The sequence below is a fragment of the Schistocerca serialis genome, chromosome 9, assembly GCF_023864345.2.
Source record: "Schistocerca serialis cubense isolate TAMUIC-IGC-003099 chromosome 9, iqSchSeri2.2, whole genome shotgun sequence".
Classification (NCBI taxonomy): Eukaryota; Metazoa; Arthropoda; class Insecta; order Orthoptera; family Acrididae; genus Schistocerca; species Schistocerca serialis.
The window spans coordinates 397,893,355-397,915,071 of NC_064646.1; the positions used below are offsets into that span (position 1 = coordinate 397,893,355).

The 21,717-nt window shown below is 43.8% G+C and overlaps 1 protein-coding gene across 1 annotated transcript in view; it reads left to right on the forward strand.

Moving 5' to 3' along the window:
- Nucleotides 1–1,699: 1,699 nt before the first annotated feature.
- The window catches only part of LOC126419653 (splicing factor 3A subunit 2-like), a 51,140-nt gene continuing 31,122 nt past the window's right edge, over nucleotides 1,700–21,717 (forward strand). The window contains exons 1-3 of the mRNA XM_050086842.1: nucleotides 1,700–1,714; nucleotides 10,531–10,705; nucleotides 14,494–15,054. Of these exons, the coding sequence (XP_049942799.1) occupies nucleotides 1,700–1,714; nucleotides 10,531–10,705; nucleotides 14,494–15,054 (751 nt within the window). The remainder of the gene's footprint in view (nucleotides 1,715–10,530; nucleotides 10,706–14,493; nucleotides 15,055–21,717) is intronic.

Sequence of the window (21,717 nt, forward strand, 5' to 3'; positions counted from 1 at the left end):
AATCGGCCTCTAATTATATTATCTCACTCTTCTTTTTTCATTAATTCATTTTATAGGATTTTTTTCTGCCTGGAACCATTCAAAGCCTTGAAATCATTGAAAAACGAGCTGTGCAACCGAAAAAGTACTACACTGAAGTATTGTGCAATGATTTTCATAATATTCCTTTATATTTGACCACACTCGTGTGAATATTTACCCTTCAGTTATTTAATAGCTTCTCCCCTAGCTGTTTCTGCTGTCCATTATTTGAAACAGTACGACGTAAAATTTCTACGTATTTCTCTGTATCCATCAATTTAGATTTAACTTGGCAAATATTGTCATGACGTGATCATTATTTAATAAAAGTTAATTCACCTTTCACTTCGGCTGCATTATAATCACAGTCATTTATTTCACATCAGCTGATTTCGCCAATGCGCCATTTCCAAGTCTGCTTAATTCTACTGCATTAGCTACATACTCCTTGTTCCACAGAAGAGTTATAAAATATTAAACACACATGTTAATGTGATAGCTCTTTACCAGTATAACACGAATATCTGATTTTGTACTTGGGGGTCCCTATTCTGTCGTTGTAATACTTGGTTTTAAAGTATTTGATGACATTCTACAGTGCTTTCCAGTGCTATATTTAATAAAAATGTCCAATCCTTACTAACAAGACATTACACGTGTAATATAATTAGTTATACAAATAATATGCTTACTTGCAGTATTTCAATCATGGAAGGTTACAGCGATTTTTTGAGAGGTGTTTTAGCTACCACCCAAGTTGATCGCAGATATTTTTCCACGTGTGGGCTTTGAAATTGTTTTTACCAGTCTGAGTTGCTAGTGAATCCATACATGTGAATCTCTTCTTTACCATATTAGGCCATGACCCTGTCATGGTTTTTTTGCGGTTTAGATATTTGTACATTGGAGTCTGAATATCTGTACCGTTTTGCCTCATGACCAATGTATAAACACTTTACCCTGCTGACTCGAAGTTATCTTCATGTCCTCCTTCATTCTAAGTAAAGATCTAACTCCCACAATCTATCACAGGAATCTGACTGTGAACGAATGCAGATCCAGACAGTATTTGTAACTTTTATCCATAATGCTTTCTCAGCCTAGTTCCACTATGGCCCATGTCTTGTACAGATCTATATAATCTGTCCTTAGATTCCCTGATATGGCTCGTCCGATGTGCACAGGGTGTATAAAAAGATGTCAGAAACTGTAGGGGTTTTTCTTGACATTCAAACATTACAAAAAGTTCATATGAACGTGGATGGGAAAATCCTTTGTATTGACGTATGAAAGCATTTATTATTCTTGGCACAAAAGTGTCACACTTACCAAACACATTTACATGTATGAAACTATTTATTGTGTATGTCACAAAAATGATACATTTCTCAAAGACATTAACATTTAGCAAAGTTGCCCGAAATGACGAACTGCTGCCTCCGTGCAACCCCAGAGCCTGCAGTCCATACATTGCAGTAATCTGTTGGCAAATCCTGACGTATTCCGTAATTGGACGAATCAATTTTGGATGCGGCCCTCAGAACATCGACACTGGATGTGAGAGCTGAATACACGCAAGGGACTTTAAATGTTCCCAAAGGAAAAAGTCCATTTGATTCAAACCTGGCAATCGGGCAGCTCTTCAACCACTCCACCTATTCGGAAACTGGTTATCGAGATGCTGGTGAACTATGTAAGTGATGAAGCGCATCAACCACATTCGTTGAATGAGGTCTAGAGGTATACAACAAAACAAATCAGGGCCGGCCATGGCGTGCCGAATTTCATGCGTGCACCGTGTGTCGGCAACGGGCAGTCCGAGGCCCAATCACTCGGATTTGCTAGGTCCTTCTCGGAAGTACTCGGAACATTGCGATGTGGCGTATTTCGTCATTCGACTACATTCCATTATCCTCGTTTTGCTTTTGTTGATGTTCATCTTATATCCTCCTTTCAAGACACTGTCCATTCCGTTCAATTGCTCTTCCAAGTCCTTTCCTGTCTCTGACAGAATTACAATGTCATCGGCGAACCTCAACATTTTTGATACCTACTCCGAACTTTTCTTTTGTTTCCTTTACTGCTTGCTCAATATACAGATTCAATAACGTCGGGGACAGGCTATAACCCTGTCTCACTCCCTTCCCAACCGCTGCTTCCCTTTCATGCCCCTCGACTCTTATAACTACCATCTGGTTGCTGTATAAATTGTAAGTAGGCTTTCGCTCCCTGTATTTTACCCCTGCCATCTTCAGAATTTGGAAGAGAGTATTCCAGTCAACATTGTCAAAAGCTGTCTCTAAGTCTACAAATGCTAGAAACGTAGGTTTGCCTTTCCTTAATCTTTCTTCTAAGAAAAGTCGTAGGGTCAGTATTGCCTCGCGTGTTCCAACATTTCTGCGGAATCCAAACTGATCCTCCGCGAGGTCGGCTTCTACCAGCTTTTCCATTCGTCTGTAGGGAATTCGCGTTGGTATTTTGCAGCAGTGACTCATTAAACTGATAGTTCGGTAATTTTCACATCTGTCATTACCTGCTTTCTTTGGGATTGGAATTATTATATTCTTCTTGAAGTGTGAGGGTATTTCACCTCTCATACATCTTGCTCACCAGATGGTAGAGTTTTGACAGGACTGGCTCTCCCAAGGCCGTCAGTAGTTCAAATGGGGCCTTGTTTCGACTCAGGTCTTTCAGTGCTGTGTCAAACTCTTCACGCAGCATCGTGTCTCTCATTTCATCTTCATCTGCATCCTCTTCAATTTCCATAATATTTTCCTTAAGTACACCGCCCTTGTATAGACCCTCTATACACTCCTTCCATCTTTCTGCTTTCCCTTCTTTGCTTAGAACTGGGTTTCCATCTGAGCTCTTGATATTCATACAAGTGCCTCTCTTTTCTCCAAAGGTCTCTTTGATTTTCCTGCAGGCAGTATCTATCTCACCCCTAGTGAGATAAGCCTCTACATTCTTACATTTGTCCTCTAGCCATCCTTGCTTAGACATTTTGCACTTCCTGTCAATCTCATTTTTGAGACCGTTAGGTGATTAGAAACTGGTAATGGAATGATAAAAATTGAAGAACAAAACAAAAGGCGGCTGGTTGCAGTAATTTAAAGAAACCAGAGCAAAAAAGTAAAACGATCGACAGACGGGATTCATTGTTCTGTACATCAAAAAGCACGTTGTTCTAAATTTGCAGGCCTGGGCACGTAAAGAAATTGGTGGTGCAAATAGTAAAATTTCTGAAGTCTCATGCATTACTCCATTGTCACTTGCAACTGTTTTCAGTTGAACTGAACGAAGAGCATAGAAACTTCATATATGACTGAAAAGTACGTTGGTTAATTGAAGAGGCATGCCAAAAACAATTTTTCGATTTAAAATTCGCTTTTGTTGAATTTATGAAGGAGAAAGGGGTGCAGACTTTGAACTTTAAATGGACGTGACTGCACACTGTCCACTGTAAGACGTTGCAAGTTAACCTATTTCGGATATGATAAGGATGTATTTAAAAAGAAAATCACGTTGTAAAAGGGACACAGTCTGGCAATGACTGTCATGTAATTAACGTCTTATCTTCTTGCAATTCTTCTTGTACTAGTTGATCGAGTTTCATCCACAGTATATGGAAACCGTTCTTCGGCTTTAGGCATTTGTACATCAACTTTGAACGTGGCTGAAGTTTGCAGCAACCGTGTACACAAATTTGAAAAATATGCAAAAATCTGCCATCCGGTTGCATAGGTTTTCTATATACCTTGACCAGGTTTCGTCACCTCTAAAGGTGACTTCATCAGAAGGTAAGGTAATTACATAAAGAACATATCTTCAATGATGTACAGTGATTTAAGAGCTGAGTTGCTCAAGTCATACATTAAAATATAAGACATAATGTTATTCAAAACGTCAAATACTAAAACATAAGTAACACCGGTGTGGTGTGAGAAGACCTCCACTAACTGCTCGATGGAATTTAAGTCGAAGAGAGCGTTCAGCCCAGTCCATTCGATGAATCTGCTCTCGTTCCAAGAGTTGCTCGTTCTGCGGTGTGCTGTAGGGTAGCTCATTGTCATCTCTAAACATTTAGTCAGAGCCGAATGTACGAACGCACGAAAACGGACCGTACCTCATATAGCCAGAGGTGGGAAGACGTGATGCGCCAAGGAAAATTTCGAATATGATAGGCTTGGTAGTCCAGGTGTTACGGTTTGAGAAGGCATAAGGCTGCTTTGACGTAAGAATCTCCAAATCTTTGAACACGGTACAGTCGCTAGTCGACGTCATTGTGACATTGCACTTCATACTCATGTGCATCTGCTCATGGATCTATTCAGCCCTGACTTGATTTATATGACTGATAGTGAGCATCCGCTTCGAACGACTCTGGTGGAGCTCTTGGAATGAGAGGATTTGCGGAGAATGTGCTGTCCTGCCCGTGAGCCCGTCCTAAATCCTATCGTTCACGTGTGGTACGTGTTGGGGAATTGCACGGCAGTACGTCCACGTGCACGAACGACCACCCAGCATTCGTCAAACGCCCTGGTGCAGGAATGGAACGCGCTACCTGTCAGAGACAGCGAAGAGCAGCTGAACGGAATGGACAGTGTCTTGAAAGGAGGATATAAGATGAACATCAACAAAAGCAAAACGAGGATAATGGAATGTAGTCGAATTAAATCAGGTGCTGCTGAGGGAATTAGATTAGGAAATGAGATGCTTAAAGTAGTAAATGAGTTCTGCTATTTGGGGATAAAAAAATTAATGATGGTAGAAGTTGAGAGAATATAAAATGTAGACTGGCTATGGAAAGTAAAGCGGTTCTGAAAAAGAGAATCTAGTTAACATCGAATATAGATTCAAGTGTTATGAAATCTTTTCTGAAAGTATTTGCATGGAGTGTAGCCATGTGTGGAAGTGAAACATGGACGATAAACAGTGTAGACAAGAAGAGAATAGAAGCTTTCGAGATGTGATGCTACAAAAGAATGGTGAAGATTAGATGGGTAGATCACGTACCTAATGAAGAAGTACTGAAGAGAATTGGGGAGAAGAGGAATTTGTGGCACAACTTGACTAGAAAAAGGGATCGGTTGGTAGGACACGTTGTGAGGCATCAAGGGATCACCAGTTTAGTATTGGAAAGAATCGTGGAGGGTAAAAATAGTAGAGCGAGACCAAGAGATGAACACACTAAGGGCATACCGTAGCATGTAGGATGCAGTAGATATTCAGAGATGAAGAGGCTTGCACAGGATAGGGTAACATGGAGATCTGCATCAAACCAGTCTCTGGACTACAGACCACAACAAACAACAACCAGGAGAACTCCTGAACAGCTTTGTGACCACACGAAAGTACATTGCAGAACGCAGACTGCCATTCGTGGTGATCGTACTTACTATTATGAACTATGTCCCGCCTTTTGTTGTGTCCAGGGGACCACCATGATACGCGGTGACTTTACTGTAATGATTGTCTTTGAATAAAAATTTCATTTCAATTTTTCTCATTGCGCATTTCTTTCATTTTCCTTCCGTACTACACCTTAGAAATTTTTTCTGTATATGATCTCAACGAGCTATGTTGCTTGGGAGCGGCACGTCGTTCGAAATTTACTTTCCCTTAAGTTTTGCGCAAGCGTATATACTGGAAATGAAAGAGGAATCACTGCACTACCTCCATCACTGAATGTATTTACACGACTATGTAACAGATCATAAAGTGAAATAACGTTTGTAAGATGCAAAATTTCCAAAGCTGTACATGGCCTATATATTTATTTTAATACTATGTAAGCGAAATGAGTATTCTAATACTGAATGAATGTGAACACTCCGCTGTAGAATGAAAATATCATTTTGGAAACATCCCCCAGGCTGTGGGTAAGCCAGGTCTCCGCAATATCCTTTCCTCCAGGAGTGCTAGTTCTGCTAGGTTTACAGGAGAGCTTCTGTGAAGTTTGGAAGGCAAGAGACAAGGTACTGGCAGAAATAAATGCGTGAGGATAGGCCGTTAGTCGTGCTTGAGTAGCTCAGATGGTAGGGCACTCGTCTGCGAAAGGCAAACGTCCCGAGTTCGAGTCTCAGTCCGGCACACAAGTTTGATCTGCCAGGAAGTAGCCTCAGCAACACCCAACGTGCAACGTAATTCTTGGAGACGTTCCTGGGATAGCTCAGTACGCCATCGCTACAGTTTCGCTCAGGAGACGGAACTGCGCAGCTGCGATTCTGCGTTCGACTTTCTGCGCCACCACTTGTCGGCATTCATAATGGTCCCTGAATATATTCTCTCAAACTTTTCTTTTTTTAAGAGTAAAAGAAGTGAAGAAAAATCGGCTGTGATTCTCTTACAGGCAGACAGACACCTACCTACAGGAAATTTTTCAGCCAACTGGAGTTTCGCCAGTCGTAACTTCGCCTGTTCCGGACTCTAAGAATACTTTTCTGCTCGGACGAAAACATGGAAAACTACCACATGTGTTTCGGACTCTTTCCGTCCAGTCAGTGGCATCTTGAAATCGAAATCCTTATTAACAAAGTGAAAGGAAAAACAACTGAATTTAGATTTCTTCCATTCTCATCTGCACTAGGACAGGTCGGATATAAGGAAGTTTTCAGTGAGCAGCCTTCTGAAAGTTTATTTTTTCAGGAAACTCCCAACTGCATCGTTCATGATGACTTCGGCCTAATGCAGCAACGATGGTGACGTACATGTTTCACCGAGATTACCGTGTTAGTGACGCTTTGCGAGACAAACTTGTCCACTGTAAACAATAAGTGTCGTTTGTTGCTCTTGTCCGCTCATTCTACTGGCAGTAGTTTGGTCGATGCGTTAAAGGTGGATCTGCATCCTGAACTTAATTAAGCGCAACGCTCATTTGATTGTAATTCTCGCTTTGCTGTGCTCGTGCATGAATTTGTAAATTTATTTAGTTTTCCTGAGATTAAACACTTCCAGTCACGTTTAACGCTTGTGCTATATCTCCGCGGTGTTGTCGGGAGGTCTAGAGCATTCTTTCACTTCATGTTCGATTTGCGTTCCGAGCGTACGTTGTAGAACACATACTGGTTCTGCACTTTGTGCACGAAAGCAGGAAGTAATACCTTCTCGTAATTTGCAAGTTTTTAGTCTAGTGTAGCGGTCTCGGCTGGATTTTGCAACATGTCAAAACTTTACTTACACAATTGGTGCTTGTATTTGCTATATAGTTATCAGCTTCATCAGTTTAAATATTTTCTTTGATATACCATCCCCCCTCCCCCCCAAAAAGAAGAAAGAAAAACTATTTCTGCTGAATGTTCACACGTCACTGTGTCGTGTTTAAGGGGCCTGCGAACGGTATGTCACTCGCCTGCTATGCAAATATAATTTGTATTCTTTATTTTTTAATATCAGTCAATCAGATGCCTGGTCTCCTAAAAGTAAAACAGTCATTAATAATTGAGAAGTTTAACTTCTATTGCAACATTCTGCTCTGTCCATTTTACAGACACGAGTAACTTCTCTTACTTTATCATATTTTTGTTAACGTTCTTCTCTGTCTGCTTCAAAAAAGTTTACCGCACCTTTTTTAAACGTTTAATAGTTTTACCTATTTCTTTTAGTATTGATCATATAACATTCTACTTTTCCGCTTCACATACGTGTGCAAAAGGTTCTCTTTTAAACAACGCGGATTAATGGTTTCACGGCCTGCTACACAGACGGGTATAATTTGTTGTTCTTTTCAAATTTTAGCATTAATGGTTTGACTCGTATGTAGTACTTGAAGTGTCAGCTATCCGTTATTGTTTATTCCACTAACAGTTGCTAAAATCATTGTCAAATTCTTATACATTCATCATAATGTTGAAGATCTGTGTTGAGTTAGCTAATCCTACTAAGCAAAAGCTGCCCACTGAGGCGAATCAATTTTACTTACTTTATATATGTAAGACAGGCATGTATGGTAAATAAATAGTTATTTTTTTAATTATTTTATTTACGCTCTTCAGCCTACTGCGCACAGTTCCTAGTACCTTTCTAGTTCACATTCACATCTACACAATCCAGTCACATTAATGTGACCACCAGTCAAGCGGTTCTAGGCGCTACAGTCTGGAACCGCTCGACCGCTACGGTCGCAGGTTCGAATCCTGCCTCGGGCATGGATGTGTGTGATGTCCTTCAGTTAGTTAGGTTTAAGTATTTCTAAGTTCTAGGGGACTGATGACCTCCGATGTTAAGTCCCATAGTGCTCAGAGTCATTTGAACCATTTTGAACCTACTCTTACAGAGTCACCCGCTGCGAGACGTGGAGGAAGAGAGTCAGTGACTTTCTGGGAGGTACCGAGAAGGCTATCAAGCTATGCCGATTACAGTGACGTGGCCAACTGCTCTAGCATCCAGGGTGCTAAGAGCCCGCTCAAGGTTATCCCACAGATTTTCTTCTGGGTTTAAATCCGAGAAATTTGGTGCCCAGATGAGTGCGGTAAACTTATCGTGATGCTCTTCACTGCGAGCTGTGTGATACGTTGCATGGTCGTGCTGACGCTTGCCATACCACAAATGATTCCATGAATGAGTATACTTAGTCTGCAAGGATCCATTGTTCCTTCCAGAATGACGAGACCACCCAGGGAATGCCACACACATACGATGCAGTGACATAAAAGTCTTGTGCTATACAGTGTGGTCGATTGATAGTGACCGGGCCAAATATCTCACGAAGTAAGCATCAAACGAAAAAACTACAAAGAACGAAACTCGTCTAGCTTGAAGGGGGAAACCAGATGGCGCTATGGTTGGCCCGCTAGATGGCGCTGCCATATGTCAAACGGATATTAACTGCGTTTTTTAAAATAGGAACCCCCATTTCTTATTACACATTCGTGTATTACGTAAAGAAATATGAATGTTTTAGTTGGACCACTTTTTACGCTTTGTGATAGATGGCACTGTAATAGTCACAAACGTATAGGCATCACGTAACATTCGGCCAGTGTGGACGGTATTTGCTTCGTGATACATTACCCGTGTTAAAACGGACCGTTTACCAATTACGGAAAAAGTCGATATCGTGTTGATGTATGGTGCGGCATTATGGGGGGGAGGATAATTGGTCCCGATTTTATCGATGGCAATCTAAATGGTGCAATGTATGCTGATTTCCTTCGTAATATTCTACCGATGTTTCTACAAGATGTTTCACTGAATAAGAGAATGGCGTTATACTTCCAACATGTTGGATGTCCGGCACATAGCTCGCGTGTAGTTGAAGCGGTATTGAATAGCATATTTCATGACAGGTGGATTAGTCGTCGAAGCACAATACCATGGCCCGTACGTTCACCGAATCTGACGTCCCCGGATTTCTTTCTGTGGGGAAAGCTGAAGGATATTTGCTATCGTGATCCACCGACAACGCCTGACAACATGCGTCAGCGCATTGTCAATGCATGTGCGAACATTACGGAAGGCGAACTACTCGCTGTTGAGAGGTATGTCGTTACACGTATTGCCAAATGCATTGCAGTTGACGACCATCATTTTGAGCATTTATTGCATTAATGGGGTATTTACAGATAGTCACGCTGTAACAGCATCCTTTCTCAGAAACGATAAGTTCGCAAAGGTACATGTATCACATAGGAACAACCGAAATAAAATGTTCAAACGTACCTACGTTATCTGTTTTAATTTAAAAAACTTAACTGTTCGTCTAAAATTGTGAGCCATATTTTTGTGACTATTACAGCGCCGTATATCACAAAGCGAAAAAAAGGTCCAACTAAAACATTAATATTTCTTTACGTACTACACTAATATGTAGTAAAAATGGGGGTTCCTATTTTGAAAAACGCAGTTGATATCTGTTATATCCTAGCCAGTAATGCCACCCGAGCCCGCTGCCAAAAGGTTGGCAGCATCAAAGTCCGGACGCCGTCCGCATAAGCAGCGCCAGCGAGACAGGAAATCGGCAAGTCTGCGCGCGCCACCGCTGGCTTCTGGGTTCTTAAGCGCTGGAGTCGCGAGCGCTAGGACAGTTTGTATTCGCCGCTCAGTTGTATACTCGCCACCGAATTGTGTACTTGCTAGTCAGTTGTGTGTTCATCGCAGCAGAGTTGTTGTTTGTCGTCAGCTGACGTTGACCTAGCCGCTCCGACTCGAACTAGACAGATCTCTGTAGACACAGAGTTCACTACTGTGTTGCTGTATCTTCGTTAATAAAGATAAGTACCGACTTTTATTTAATCAGAGTGTTTGGGTTTTCCTCTTTCTGTTCACTGTTCCAGGGGACCGGTCAGCCCGCTATTAAAAGTGTGGCGGTGACTTCGTAAGCCGTTTCTACAGCGAATTGCTTGTCGCTACGAACGCCGCCACAAAACTGGCGACGAGGGCTTCCGAACTCGTGTGCAGGGCTGGTTCAACTTGTTTCTGGTTATACTAATTATAGCGATAAAATTTTGGGGGCTGGTTTAATTTGTGTTCACTATGTCTGCCGAATTACAACAGTTGATCTTGTTACAGAGTCAGCAAATACAAAGTCTGGTGGAAGCAATCGCCAAACAAGCGGCTAATCCTCCAACACAAAAGGAACAAGCACAGGCAGCACCACCTTTCCGTGCTTTTGATGCATCAAGAGAAGAATGGCGAGAATATTTCGCGCAGTTGCAGGCGCACATGACAGTCTACAAAATCACGGGTACTGAGCGCCAGCTTTATTTAATTTCCACTGCAGGCGTGGAAGTCTATCGACTACTTATGACGTTGTTGTTAACAAGCTTGCTGAGTATTTCGAGTCGCGAGTTCATGTGGCAGCAGCCAGATTCAAGTTCTTCAGATTAATGAAACTGCCACATCAATCTAATAAACAGTGGTTAACAGATTTACGGGGCCTCACCCGTCAGTGCCGATTTATTTGTGTGTGTGGAGCTTCCTACAGTGATGTCATGTTACGAGACGCTATTACTCAAAACATTGCAGATTCTCGTATTCGTGCTGCTATCTTAAAGTTGCCTGACCCGTCATTAGAGACTGTGATGAACATCATTGAAGCCCAAGATACTTTTGACTATGCTGAGTGTGAGTTAGATCAGCCATGTATTTCTCAAATTGCCTGTGTTAAGCAAGTTATGTCACGCCCGCGGCCCCACCGGCAGAGTCAGACTGTAAACACTAGCCGGCCGCGTCATGTTAAACACATTCGTCAGCCGCGTGTGCAAAATGATAGAGTTAAGTCTTGCCCTAAGTGTGTTCTTGCTCATCCTCGTGAACGTTGCCCGTTAAGAAACGCGGTTTGTCACTTTTGTCAAAGGAAAGGACACATCCAGACTGTTTGTTTGCGTAAACGCAAGAACAATTCTAGTGCTGCCCAGCCCATGGATATTCATGTTCTTCAAAGCCAGCCCGCCCAGAAGGTCGCGTTTAAAGACTCTTCCACGGTTCGTGTGGGTAATAAAATTGTTCGCAATAAGCCACCCACCCAGCCCTCTGCTATGCGACCCAAGCGTAATTCAAACGCTGTAAAAAGTAATGTACAGACTGCAAGTGAAGCGGGAGTTGTTGTTCCACCCGCCCAACCCACGAGTTGTCGTAAGCAGCGAACACGCGCTAAACGCGCTGATTTTGTGTCTTCCGCCTCCACTGCACCGATCCAGAGACAGTGTAATAAACTATTTGTGAAGCTACGCATCCAGGATAAGACCTTCAATTTTCAATTAGACACTGGTGCGTCTGTGACTCTCATAAATAGTGCTACGTATGCGGCTATCGGCCGCCCTAAACTTTCAGCGGCAAAACATTCTTTGGCTACTTATAGTGGAGAACAAATTCCTGTGTTAGGTGTATGTAGCGTGCCAGCCACATTCCGTGGCAATACAAAAACAGTTTCATTCACCGTGCTCCGCGCTGCAGACAGTGTAAACATTTTCGGATTAGACTGTTTTGACTTGTTTGGCCTGTCTATCCAAGACAATGTGTTGCAAATTAATTCTGTTGTTGTTCCTCAAGACAGCATAACCGATTTGTGTAAACGATACAGTGACATATTTAAAGACGAACTAGGTTGTGCTGCGAACTTTGCCGCTCATATTACGTTAAAAGATAATGCTCAGCCTCGATTTTTTCGTGCTCGTCCAGTGCCTCACGCCCTCCGGGCACCTGTAGAAGATGAACTTCGTCGTTGGCAAAACAACGGTGTTATTCAACCCGTTTCAGCGAGCCAGTGGGCTTCTCCCTTAGTTATTATAAAGAAACCGTCTGGCAAGTTACGTTTGTGTGCTGATTTTAAGTCGACAGTTAATCCTCAGACTGTCATTGATTCTTTTCCTTTGCCTAGACCGGACGAGCTGATGGATAAGTTAGGGGAAGCTCGTTTCTTTTCCAAAATTGATCTCCGTGAAGCATATTTGCAATTGCCCCTCGACGAGCAATCACAACAGTATTTTGTCATAAACACGTCGTTGGGGTTGTTCCGTTTTCTGCGTTTGCCTTTTGGTTGTGCGTCAGCTCCAGCTGTTTTTCAGCGTTTTTTGTCACAACTTCTGGCTAATGTGCCATCGTGTTGCAACTATTTAGACGATATTGTTGTGTCCGGTCGGACGCCTGCTGAACATTTCCGTAATTTGGAGTGTTTGTTTAAAGTGTTGTCTCAGGTAGGCCTGCGTTGCAACATCGATAAATGTTCATTTTTCCTTACGGAGCTGGAGTATCTGGGACATGTTATTAATGCTCAAGGCATTCATCCCTCCCAGTCACATTTAGCAGCTATTCGTGATTTGCCCGCCCCTCGCAATCTGCAGGACTTGCAAGCAGTTCTTGGCAAATTGACATATTATATTAGGTTTATACCTAATGCATCACAGATTGCTGCACCGTTGCATCGTCTCCGCCGTAAGAATGTTCCATTTGTGTGGACAGCTGATTGCCAATCAGCCTTTCAGCAGCTTAAAGAGGCTTTATTGAATGATCGTTGTCTGGTCCATTACGACCCTAACAAGCCTCTGGTGTTAGCTTGTGATGCCTCTTCTTTCGGCCTCGGTGCTGTGTTGTCTCACCGAGTCGGTAACACCGAACGTCCTATTGCGTTCGCATATAAATTGCTAAACAAAGCTCAGTGTAATCATAGCCAATTGGACAAGGAAGCGTTGGCTATTGTGTTCGGTGTCACAAAATTCCATCACTACCTCTATGGTAGACCATTCTATTTAGTAACAGATCACAAGCCCCTGACGTCACTGTTTCATCCGTCTAAACCAGTTCCTCAGCGGACAGCTCAGAGACTACAACGTTGGGCTCTTTTGTTATCACAATACCAGTATGAGATACTGTATCGCCCTACAGCTCAGCATGCAAACGCTGACGCGCTTTCTAGATTGCCGATTGCTGCGGATGATGTCTTCGATTCCTCTGACGACTCTTGCCATCAGATTGACGCCGATGAGCATCAATCCCTCCGGGATTTTCCGATTGATTATCGTCCGGTGGCACGTGAGACAGCTACGGATCCTCATCTGAGTTTATTAGTACGTTTTGTTCAACGTGGTTGGCCGTCCAAGGCAAAGGACATATCGGATCCTGTGGTTCGTCGCTATTATCCGCAACGTCATCTGTTGTCTGTTTCGCACGGAGTTTTGCTGTTACGCACCGAGAATGACCAGCTTCGTGTAGTGGTTCCCCAAGTGCTCCAATCCAAGGTCCTCGACTTGTTGCATCAAGGTCATTGGGGAGTGGTCCGCACCAAGCAGCTTGCCCGCCGTCATTGTACATGGATCGGCATTGATAAGCAATTACGCAGATGTCTACAGATTGTTCGACGTGTGCCGAACACCAAGCTGCTCCGCCTCAACGCTATTTTGAGTGGGCACGCCCTGCCGGTCCTTGGCAGCGAGTACATATTGATTTCTCTGGTCCATATTGGCATTCTCGTTGGCTCATCGTGATAGATGCATTTAGTAATTTTCCGTTTGTTGTGCCCATGCAGTCTACAACGTCTGCACAAACTATACAGGCGTTGACTTCAATTTTTTGTATTGAGGGTCTTCCAGAAGTTTTAGTGTCTGACAATGGTCCACAATTTACCTCTGCTGAATTTGAAAGTTTTTGTTCTGCCAATGGCATTCGCCATGTTCTTACTCCGCCGTTCCACCCTCAATCGAATGGTGCAGCGGAACGTTTTGTACGCACATTCAAGGATCATATGGACCGCCTTCGTGCTACGCACTCTCGTCAGCAGGCCCTCATCACGTTCCTGTCGTCGTACCGGACCACGCCACGCGACGGCCCTTCGCCTGCGGAGCTTCTCCACGGCCGTCGTCATCGCACCCTACTACGGTTGTTGCACCCCCCGGATCGACCCGCCGCTTCTGAGCATCGCACGCGTTTTCAGCGCAACGACGCCGTTTTTTTTTTTCAGAGTTTATCACGGTCGCCGTCGTTGGGAACGTGGTACCGTGATAAGTGTCCAGGGTCGCGGTTTTTATACTGTTCAAGGTGCTAAGGGGGTGCACAGGAGGCATCAGAACCAGTTGCGCCGCGCTGGCCGCCCGGATTCTGCCGCTCGTTCTTTGTCCACAGATTTGGTCCGCGGCGGGTTCCAGCCGCGCCTTCCGACTTCGCTGCCGCCCCCAGAGCAGCAGCAGCAGCCGTCGCCGCTACCACGCCGACAGCCCGTCCCGTTGATGCCTCCCGCGCAGCTTCATCCGGGAGCGCCCCAGGTGGTCGCTCCGGCGCCTGCGGTCCCTCTTCAGTCGCCACCGCCTTCGGAGCTGATGGACGTCGACCCCTCAGCCGGGCCGCCTTCCCAAGCGGTGGCTGTGCAGCCTGTCCTGCAGCCGCTTTCCTTGGGCACCCCCAAGGAGTCTGACACCGCAGCGCCTTGTCCGGCGCCCACTCAGCAGCCGTCGACGCAGCGTCAGGAGACGCTGCCTCTCTTCGTGGGTCCCGACGCCCCGTCACGTCCAGTACCAGAAGCTGCGCCCGTGGTCACAGGCGTGCACCCTGACCTCGGTTTTCAGTCGGTGTTTCCCGAGGCCCCGCGCAGCCAATGCTGGGGTGCGGACCGGGGACTGCCGCCGACAACAGTCTCCGCCCCGGTCTCTTCTGCTACGCCTGCGGCCAGACCCCTCCCCCGCCGTCGACGCTCGCCACGTCATTATTGCGGCCATTTGGGGGGGAGGAGTGTTATATCCTAGCCAGTAATGCCACCCGAGCCCGCTGCCAAAAGGTTGGCAGCATCAAAGTCCGGACGCCGTCCGCGTAAGCAGCGCCAGTGAGACAGGAAATCGCCGCAAGTCTGCGCGCGCCACCGCTGGCTTCTGGTTTCTTAAGCGCTGGAGGCGCGAGCGCTAGGACAGTTCTGTATTCGCCGCTCAGTTGTATACTCGCCACCGAATTGTGTACTTGCTAGTCAGTTGTGTGTTCATCGCAGCAGAGTTGTTGTTTGTCGTCAGCCGACGCTGACCTAGCCGCTCCGACTCGAACTAGACAGATCTCTGTAGACACGGAGTTCACTACTGTGTATCTGTATCTTCGTTAATAAAGATAAGTACCGACTTTTATTTAATCAGAGTGTTTGGGTTTTCATCTTTCTGTTCACTGTTCCAGCGGACCGGTCGGCCCGCTATTAAAAGTGTGGCGGTGACTTCGTAAGCCGTGTCTACAGCGAATTGCTTGTCGCTACGAACGCCGCCACAAAACAAACTGTTCATTGCAATCACACAGTCGGTCTGATATTTCATACGCTCATATTTTCTTCCTTAGATGGCAGTGTGGAACTGTATCGAACAGCTTTCGGAAATCAACACCTGGGCGCCGAAGTCTACCGCCTTCTGCTTCTCATGGACGAAAAGAGCTAGCTGGGTTTCACACGACCGTTGTTTTCGAAACTCATGTTGGTTCCTATCGAGGAGACTTTCCATAGTTTCGGTCAGCAAAGTACATGCAGACAGGCATCCATATTTATTACGCAAATGGATGTACGTATATATGTTTTTATGTATGTATGTACGTTCTACTTTTCCTCCTAAATCGCTGTACCGATATGAACCAAACTTCGTACACACATCACATACTGTGTATAAAGAACTGCTGTGTGGGTAAGAACCACCCACCTATTAAAGGGTTGGGGAGGGAGGGTAAAAGCAGTTAACCCCACGACGAGCGAATACTCATTCTTCAGTCTTCCAGAATCTGAGAATGAGAGAACTTGGAAACTAGCAACAAACTTTAAATATAGTTTCAAAACTTTACGAAACTTTTCTCGCTGACGACGCTATAAAAATGATGAAAAGAAAAAGTTTCTTGATTACTACATTTTCGCTGCTCATGCAGTAAAACTGCCACATGAAGCATGACGCTTTAATTTGTCGCTTCTTTACTGCTAATTTTATTCCCGACATATTTCGCAGACAGTACCAAACGTAATAATGAATGGAGCAACAAAATGGATATCATTATAATACACGTAGTTCAGGAGAAACGACATCCTAAACACTGAGATGCACGAAAATGAAATTACGGGGAGAAATTGTGTAGAGATTTGGGTGAAATATGTGTACAAATACAAGTGAATATGTTAAATATATGTCAAATATACCCGATGAAACACCTGGCTCTTGCACCACAATTACTGTGGAAATGGAAAATGCTATTCGTGTGTGGGTTTCACAGAATGGATTGGTAGTCAGGGGCTCTTATTGATAGCCACTCACCAGATTGCAGTAATACTTACATAGTGTATATCATAGTAGGGCAAATTTGAATATCAGTGGTATTTGTTACAGGATTGTGGTGTTGGTCGTTTACGAGATACTGTATTTTGAAAAGTTCCCGCACCAACACTTGAACAGTACCTGTGGTAGTATACACTGAAGAACAACAGAAGTGCATACACTAATTACGTGGATTCTGACCATTAACGAGACAGCTAATCATCACAGGTTGTGTTCAAAATGACCATCGGCAGCGAAAAATACGCACTTCCAGTCTGGTATGGAATGTCTGCTGCTAACATTCTAGCGTTTCAGCGGAAATGTCCCAGCAAGCTGCAGAAATGTGTCATTGCATGTCATCTGATGTGGGTGATATGTTCGTGTAGACAACGTCTTTCAGCTTTCCCGACAGAAAAAAGTCTACAGCCGTCAAATCCAGGGAACGGGCCAGCCAACGTACAGGTCCTCTGCGTCCAATCCAACTATATAGAACGATTCGTAAAGATATGCCGCAGTACTTCGTGCACTAAGACCCGGATAGCCATCGTGTTGGTATCAGGGCTTCCTCGTAGTTTGCGAGGAACGTCTTCTAAAATCCGTGGAAGGCGGATTGTTAGGTGGCTGCGATACAAGTATGCGTTCAGTTTTCCGTCTATGAAACACGGCATTATGAGCTGATGGTTCACTATCTCACACCACACGCTTACATTCCATATATGCTGACTTTCCACCTGACAAAGCCAACTGATGTTCTCAACAGACCAATATCGCACGTTTAGATGGTTTAGCTGGCCATGAGTGGTAAATGTGGCCTCAGGACTAAACAAGAAACATGATACGTCTGGAGAGCCCTATCTTAACACTATTTTCATATTCGTTTCCATGCAGGTCCTGATGGAGAGAGATGTGACATGCATGGATCCTATGTGGATGGAGAATGCGTAGGACACTTGCCTAACTCATTCAGCTTCCTCGTGCGTTGCGCGAGAGCTAAAGTCAGATCAACTGCAACAGCGCCAAGAACATTAATTTCCCCCTATTTTGTCGTCACTTGTTTCCTTATGCTACGTTGTCTAGGTGTTACACTGCCACTTTCATGCAATAATTGCGAGATGGTTGACGGCTATTGGGATGTCTTGCCACATACAACTGCAAAAATGGACGACATTCTTCCTATACTCTCCATACACCACGTTGGCTTTTTCTGCATTGATTAATTCCGTCGTACACTCACGACCTACTGCCCGCACTGTCACATAATAAGTCACTAACAAGTCGAGTGCACTCAAGGAACACACATGCCAACTGTAGCGAATATGATAACATAGTCCCTACCAAATACGCATTTTGAATGACCCAGACAAGTGTCGATGTGGAAACTTTTAGCATACGATATCTCGTAGTCGACTCGCACTGGAATCCTGCAATAAACACTCTTATCATTCTAATTTACCCAACTTTCAGTTTGTTAATGTCAATAGGCATTGTTACATTCGAAAAATGTATGTTTGAACAAAAATTACACTTTCTAAGTATTGTTACAATCGTTTATTGACAAATAATATGAGCCCCTGATACCAATCCAAGCTGTGAAAGCGGCATATCAATAGCATTTTCATTTCCAAAGTATTTGCGGTGCCAAGTTTTAGGTGATTTACCCTGTATTTTAGATGTGCGTATGCAGGCGAAGCCACGGGTAAGAAGTTCATGCTGAAATCCTGGAACGATTTGGTACAAATTTTAGTTACTAAAAGGAAATAATTACTGTGGGGTAAGAACCACCAGGCTTCTACTGGGGTGAGTGTGTTAACGTGGAGAGAGATGGGGGAGTAGATGATGGATAAAGAGAGAGAGGGAGGGCGAAATGGACAGAAAGAGTGAAGAGGAGTAGATCGGCAGAGAAAGGAAAGAGAAGAGAGTGACAGAGACAGAGAAAGGAAGAGAGAGGAAGAGAGAGGGGGTAGGAGAGATAAACGGAAAGGAAAGGAGGAGGAGGAATTGGACAGCGAAGAGGGAGAGATGCACAGAGAGAGGGGGCAGGATGACGTGGACAGAGAAATAAAAGAGCAGGAGATGAACAGGGGGAGGGAAGAGAAGGAGATTATCAAAAAATGAGAAAACAGATGAAATTAGGGTAGGGAGGAGGAAGTGGACACACAAGAGGGATCAGATTGACAGATGGGGCAGGAGCAAATAAACAGAGAGGAGGGGGAGGAGGAGATAGACAGAGAAAGGCGTAAGAGGAGCTGAATAGTGAGTGGGGGGAGGGGAGGGGAGGAAAGAAGGAGTTTTTAAGGACATAGACAGAGAGAGCATGAAGCAGGAAGTGGGGAGAGGAGGAAGGACGAGATGGACTAACACAAGACTGGAATAAATATGGACTGGGCAACGCCGGGTACGCAGCTGGTTATACATCTTTGTGAGGAGGCCGATACTGTGTGGCGGACGGATATTTAGATGTGTGATATCATGATGTCCAGTGGGCTCTTTTTGTTTACCAGTAGCTGACGTGATTTGTGGGTATGAGGTTACAATGTGGGCTCTAAGTGAGATTGAAATTGAGCTGGTAATCATCCCATGGTGATCGCGTTCCTGGCCATTGGTGTTGGGCGTCGTAAATTTTAGTTCAAGGGAGTCAGCCAGGTCGCACGCAGTATCTAAGCTGTGATTTTAAACTGATGTTACTTTCTCGAAGTTGTTATGCGTCAAAACGTTTCAGCGTTCTGTTTTGCTTCGTGAACTGATTCTTCCCGTATCCGACTTCTGCGTTGTGCTAACTCTTTTTTTTTTTTTTTTTTTTTTGTATCTTCTTAGGCCGCCCATACGACACCCTTCTTCAGGATTGCAACATTTTTGCCAACGTCGTCTTTGGAGTCTTTCTTTTAGTTATTAAATTCTGCATATGTCAGGATAATACTTGTCTGACCAAATGATGTACAATTGTACAGGTAGCTGTAGCACCTCATTCTGTAATTGCGTCAGAGAGAGTTTTGATAGCTTGACTGTTATTTTGCTTTGCCATTAGTTCAGCAGCTGTTGGCGACTTGTCTGAAAGAAGAGTTTTGGACATCTCCCAGTTGGTTTTTATTATTCTGCCAGCGCATTGATGAAGGAGGTTCTCTCGAAGGGTGAGAACAACAAGATTGTGATCTGTCGCTAAATCGTCTATCACTGTTATTTCAGTTTGCCACAGTATGTGTTTGTTTAAAAAATGTTTAAAGTATCGAAACACCTGGTGTTATGTTTGTGATTTTTCTTAAGTCTTCTGTTTATAAATGAAGAAATTTGGAGTTTCTATTGGTTGTTTTGCAGTGCCAAGAAACATGGCTGGAATTTAGTTCGGCATATCTGGAGATATTCCTCCCAAGTTCCGCGACTCTTCAAGGTCGTCCTTAAAAATGAGAGCAACTGCTTGAGACTGTAAGCAAAGAGTGCAGTTTGTCACCCATTTTCGTACCTTTCGTTTGCTACTGCTTCGCTCCTCATCAACTTAGGAGTCTTGATCTTCCTGTGGGCCATTAAATTTTGTACTAGTACGAACGTAGTTTCTGATTTTAAATGTTTTGTTGACGTGAAGACAGGTTTGATTGATGAGTGCTGTATCAATGTGATATGCGTCGAGGAATTCTTCTAGTTTAGGGCGCTGATTTATAATGCCATGTATTTCCATCTCAATATAATAATGGGTTTATTTATTTGTGCTATTCAGGAAACTTATAGCTGTATTGCAGATGTTTGAAATTTGAACGAATATATCAGTAGTTTACTGCTGTTTCCTGGATAGCAGTAATAATTTTTCTATTGTTGAATCTGAAACTGATACTAACGATTAGTTGGATGCTTGTGGGAAGCTTGGTGGTGGGAAGGACAGACTCTTCGTAAACTTGAGTCGGTAGCAAGTATTTTGGTGATTTGTTGTGGTTTGCCTGTACTACCGGACAGCAGCAGATTGGTTAATGGTTGATGTGGATGCTGAGTTCTAAAGCGACGAATCTCTGCTTCGTAAAGCACGATACTGCTTCAAATCTGAAGTAGTAGAAGCTTGCTTTTCTGTCCCGTCTTGCGTGAAATATCTCTTTATTTTTTTTCTTTTCGTTGTGGACACGGGACACCTCCAGATAACATTTTCTATAATTAGCTATGTAGAAGCCCTTGCAATTTCCGCAAGTTATTCAATGTTTTGCATTTTTCTACAGTTGTTTTATGATTCTGCTCACATTTAACACGTTCAAGCAGAAAATGGATATTTTTAGGTAATTCAATGTTGTCAAGTATGAAGGAGGATCCTCAGGGGGTTTGTATGCTTCTCTCTTCCGCTTTAGATGAAGTAGAGAGTGGAGGTTGTATACTCCTTTACCAACCTCAACATTGTTTAGGTAGAGCAAATGAGTTAGGAGTTTCATTTCCGAATCATAGTCCCCAGGATTGTTTTCGGTTGGCCCAGAAGGTATCGTTGATACTCAACAACAACGGTAACTTTCCAGTAATGAACATTGCCTTGGCCCCATGTATGATATGCTCTTCTAAAACGGAACACATCTATGACTGCGCCGAGAAGTATGGAAAATATCACAGATCCACATCCTATGAATTCTCGCTAGCATCGAAACCGTTCACAGAGGTGACAGTAGAACTTTTTGTTATGGCTGCCATGCATGTGTGATGGTTCAAATGGCTCTAAGAACTACGGGACTTCACATCTGAGGTCATCAGTCCCCTAGACTTAGAACTACGTAAACCTAACTAACCTAAGGACATCACAAACATCCATGCCCGAGGCAGGATTCGAATCTGCGACCACAGCAGTAGCGCGGTTCCAGACTGAAGCGCCTAGAACCGCTCAGCCACAGCGGCCGGCTGCATGTGGGAGAAAGAAAAACAAAAAATAGAGGATATAGTAGTCTAATTAAATTAATTCCAGCAACTGAAGGAATAAAATAATCAGTTTCTTGTCAACCGACAACGTATTTGAAATTACATTGTTGCTCGCACTAGCCGCAAGTTG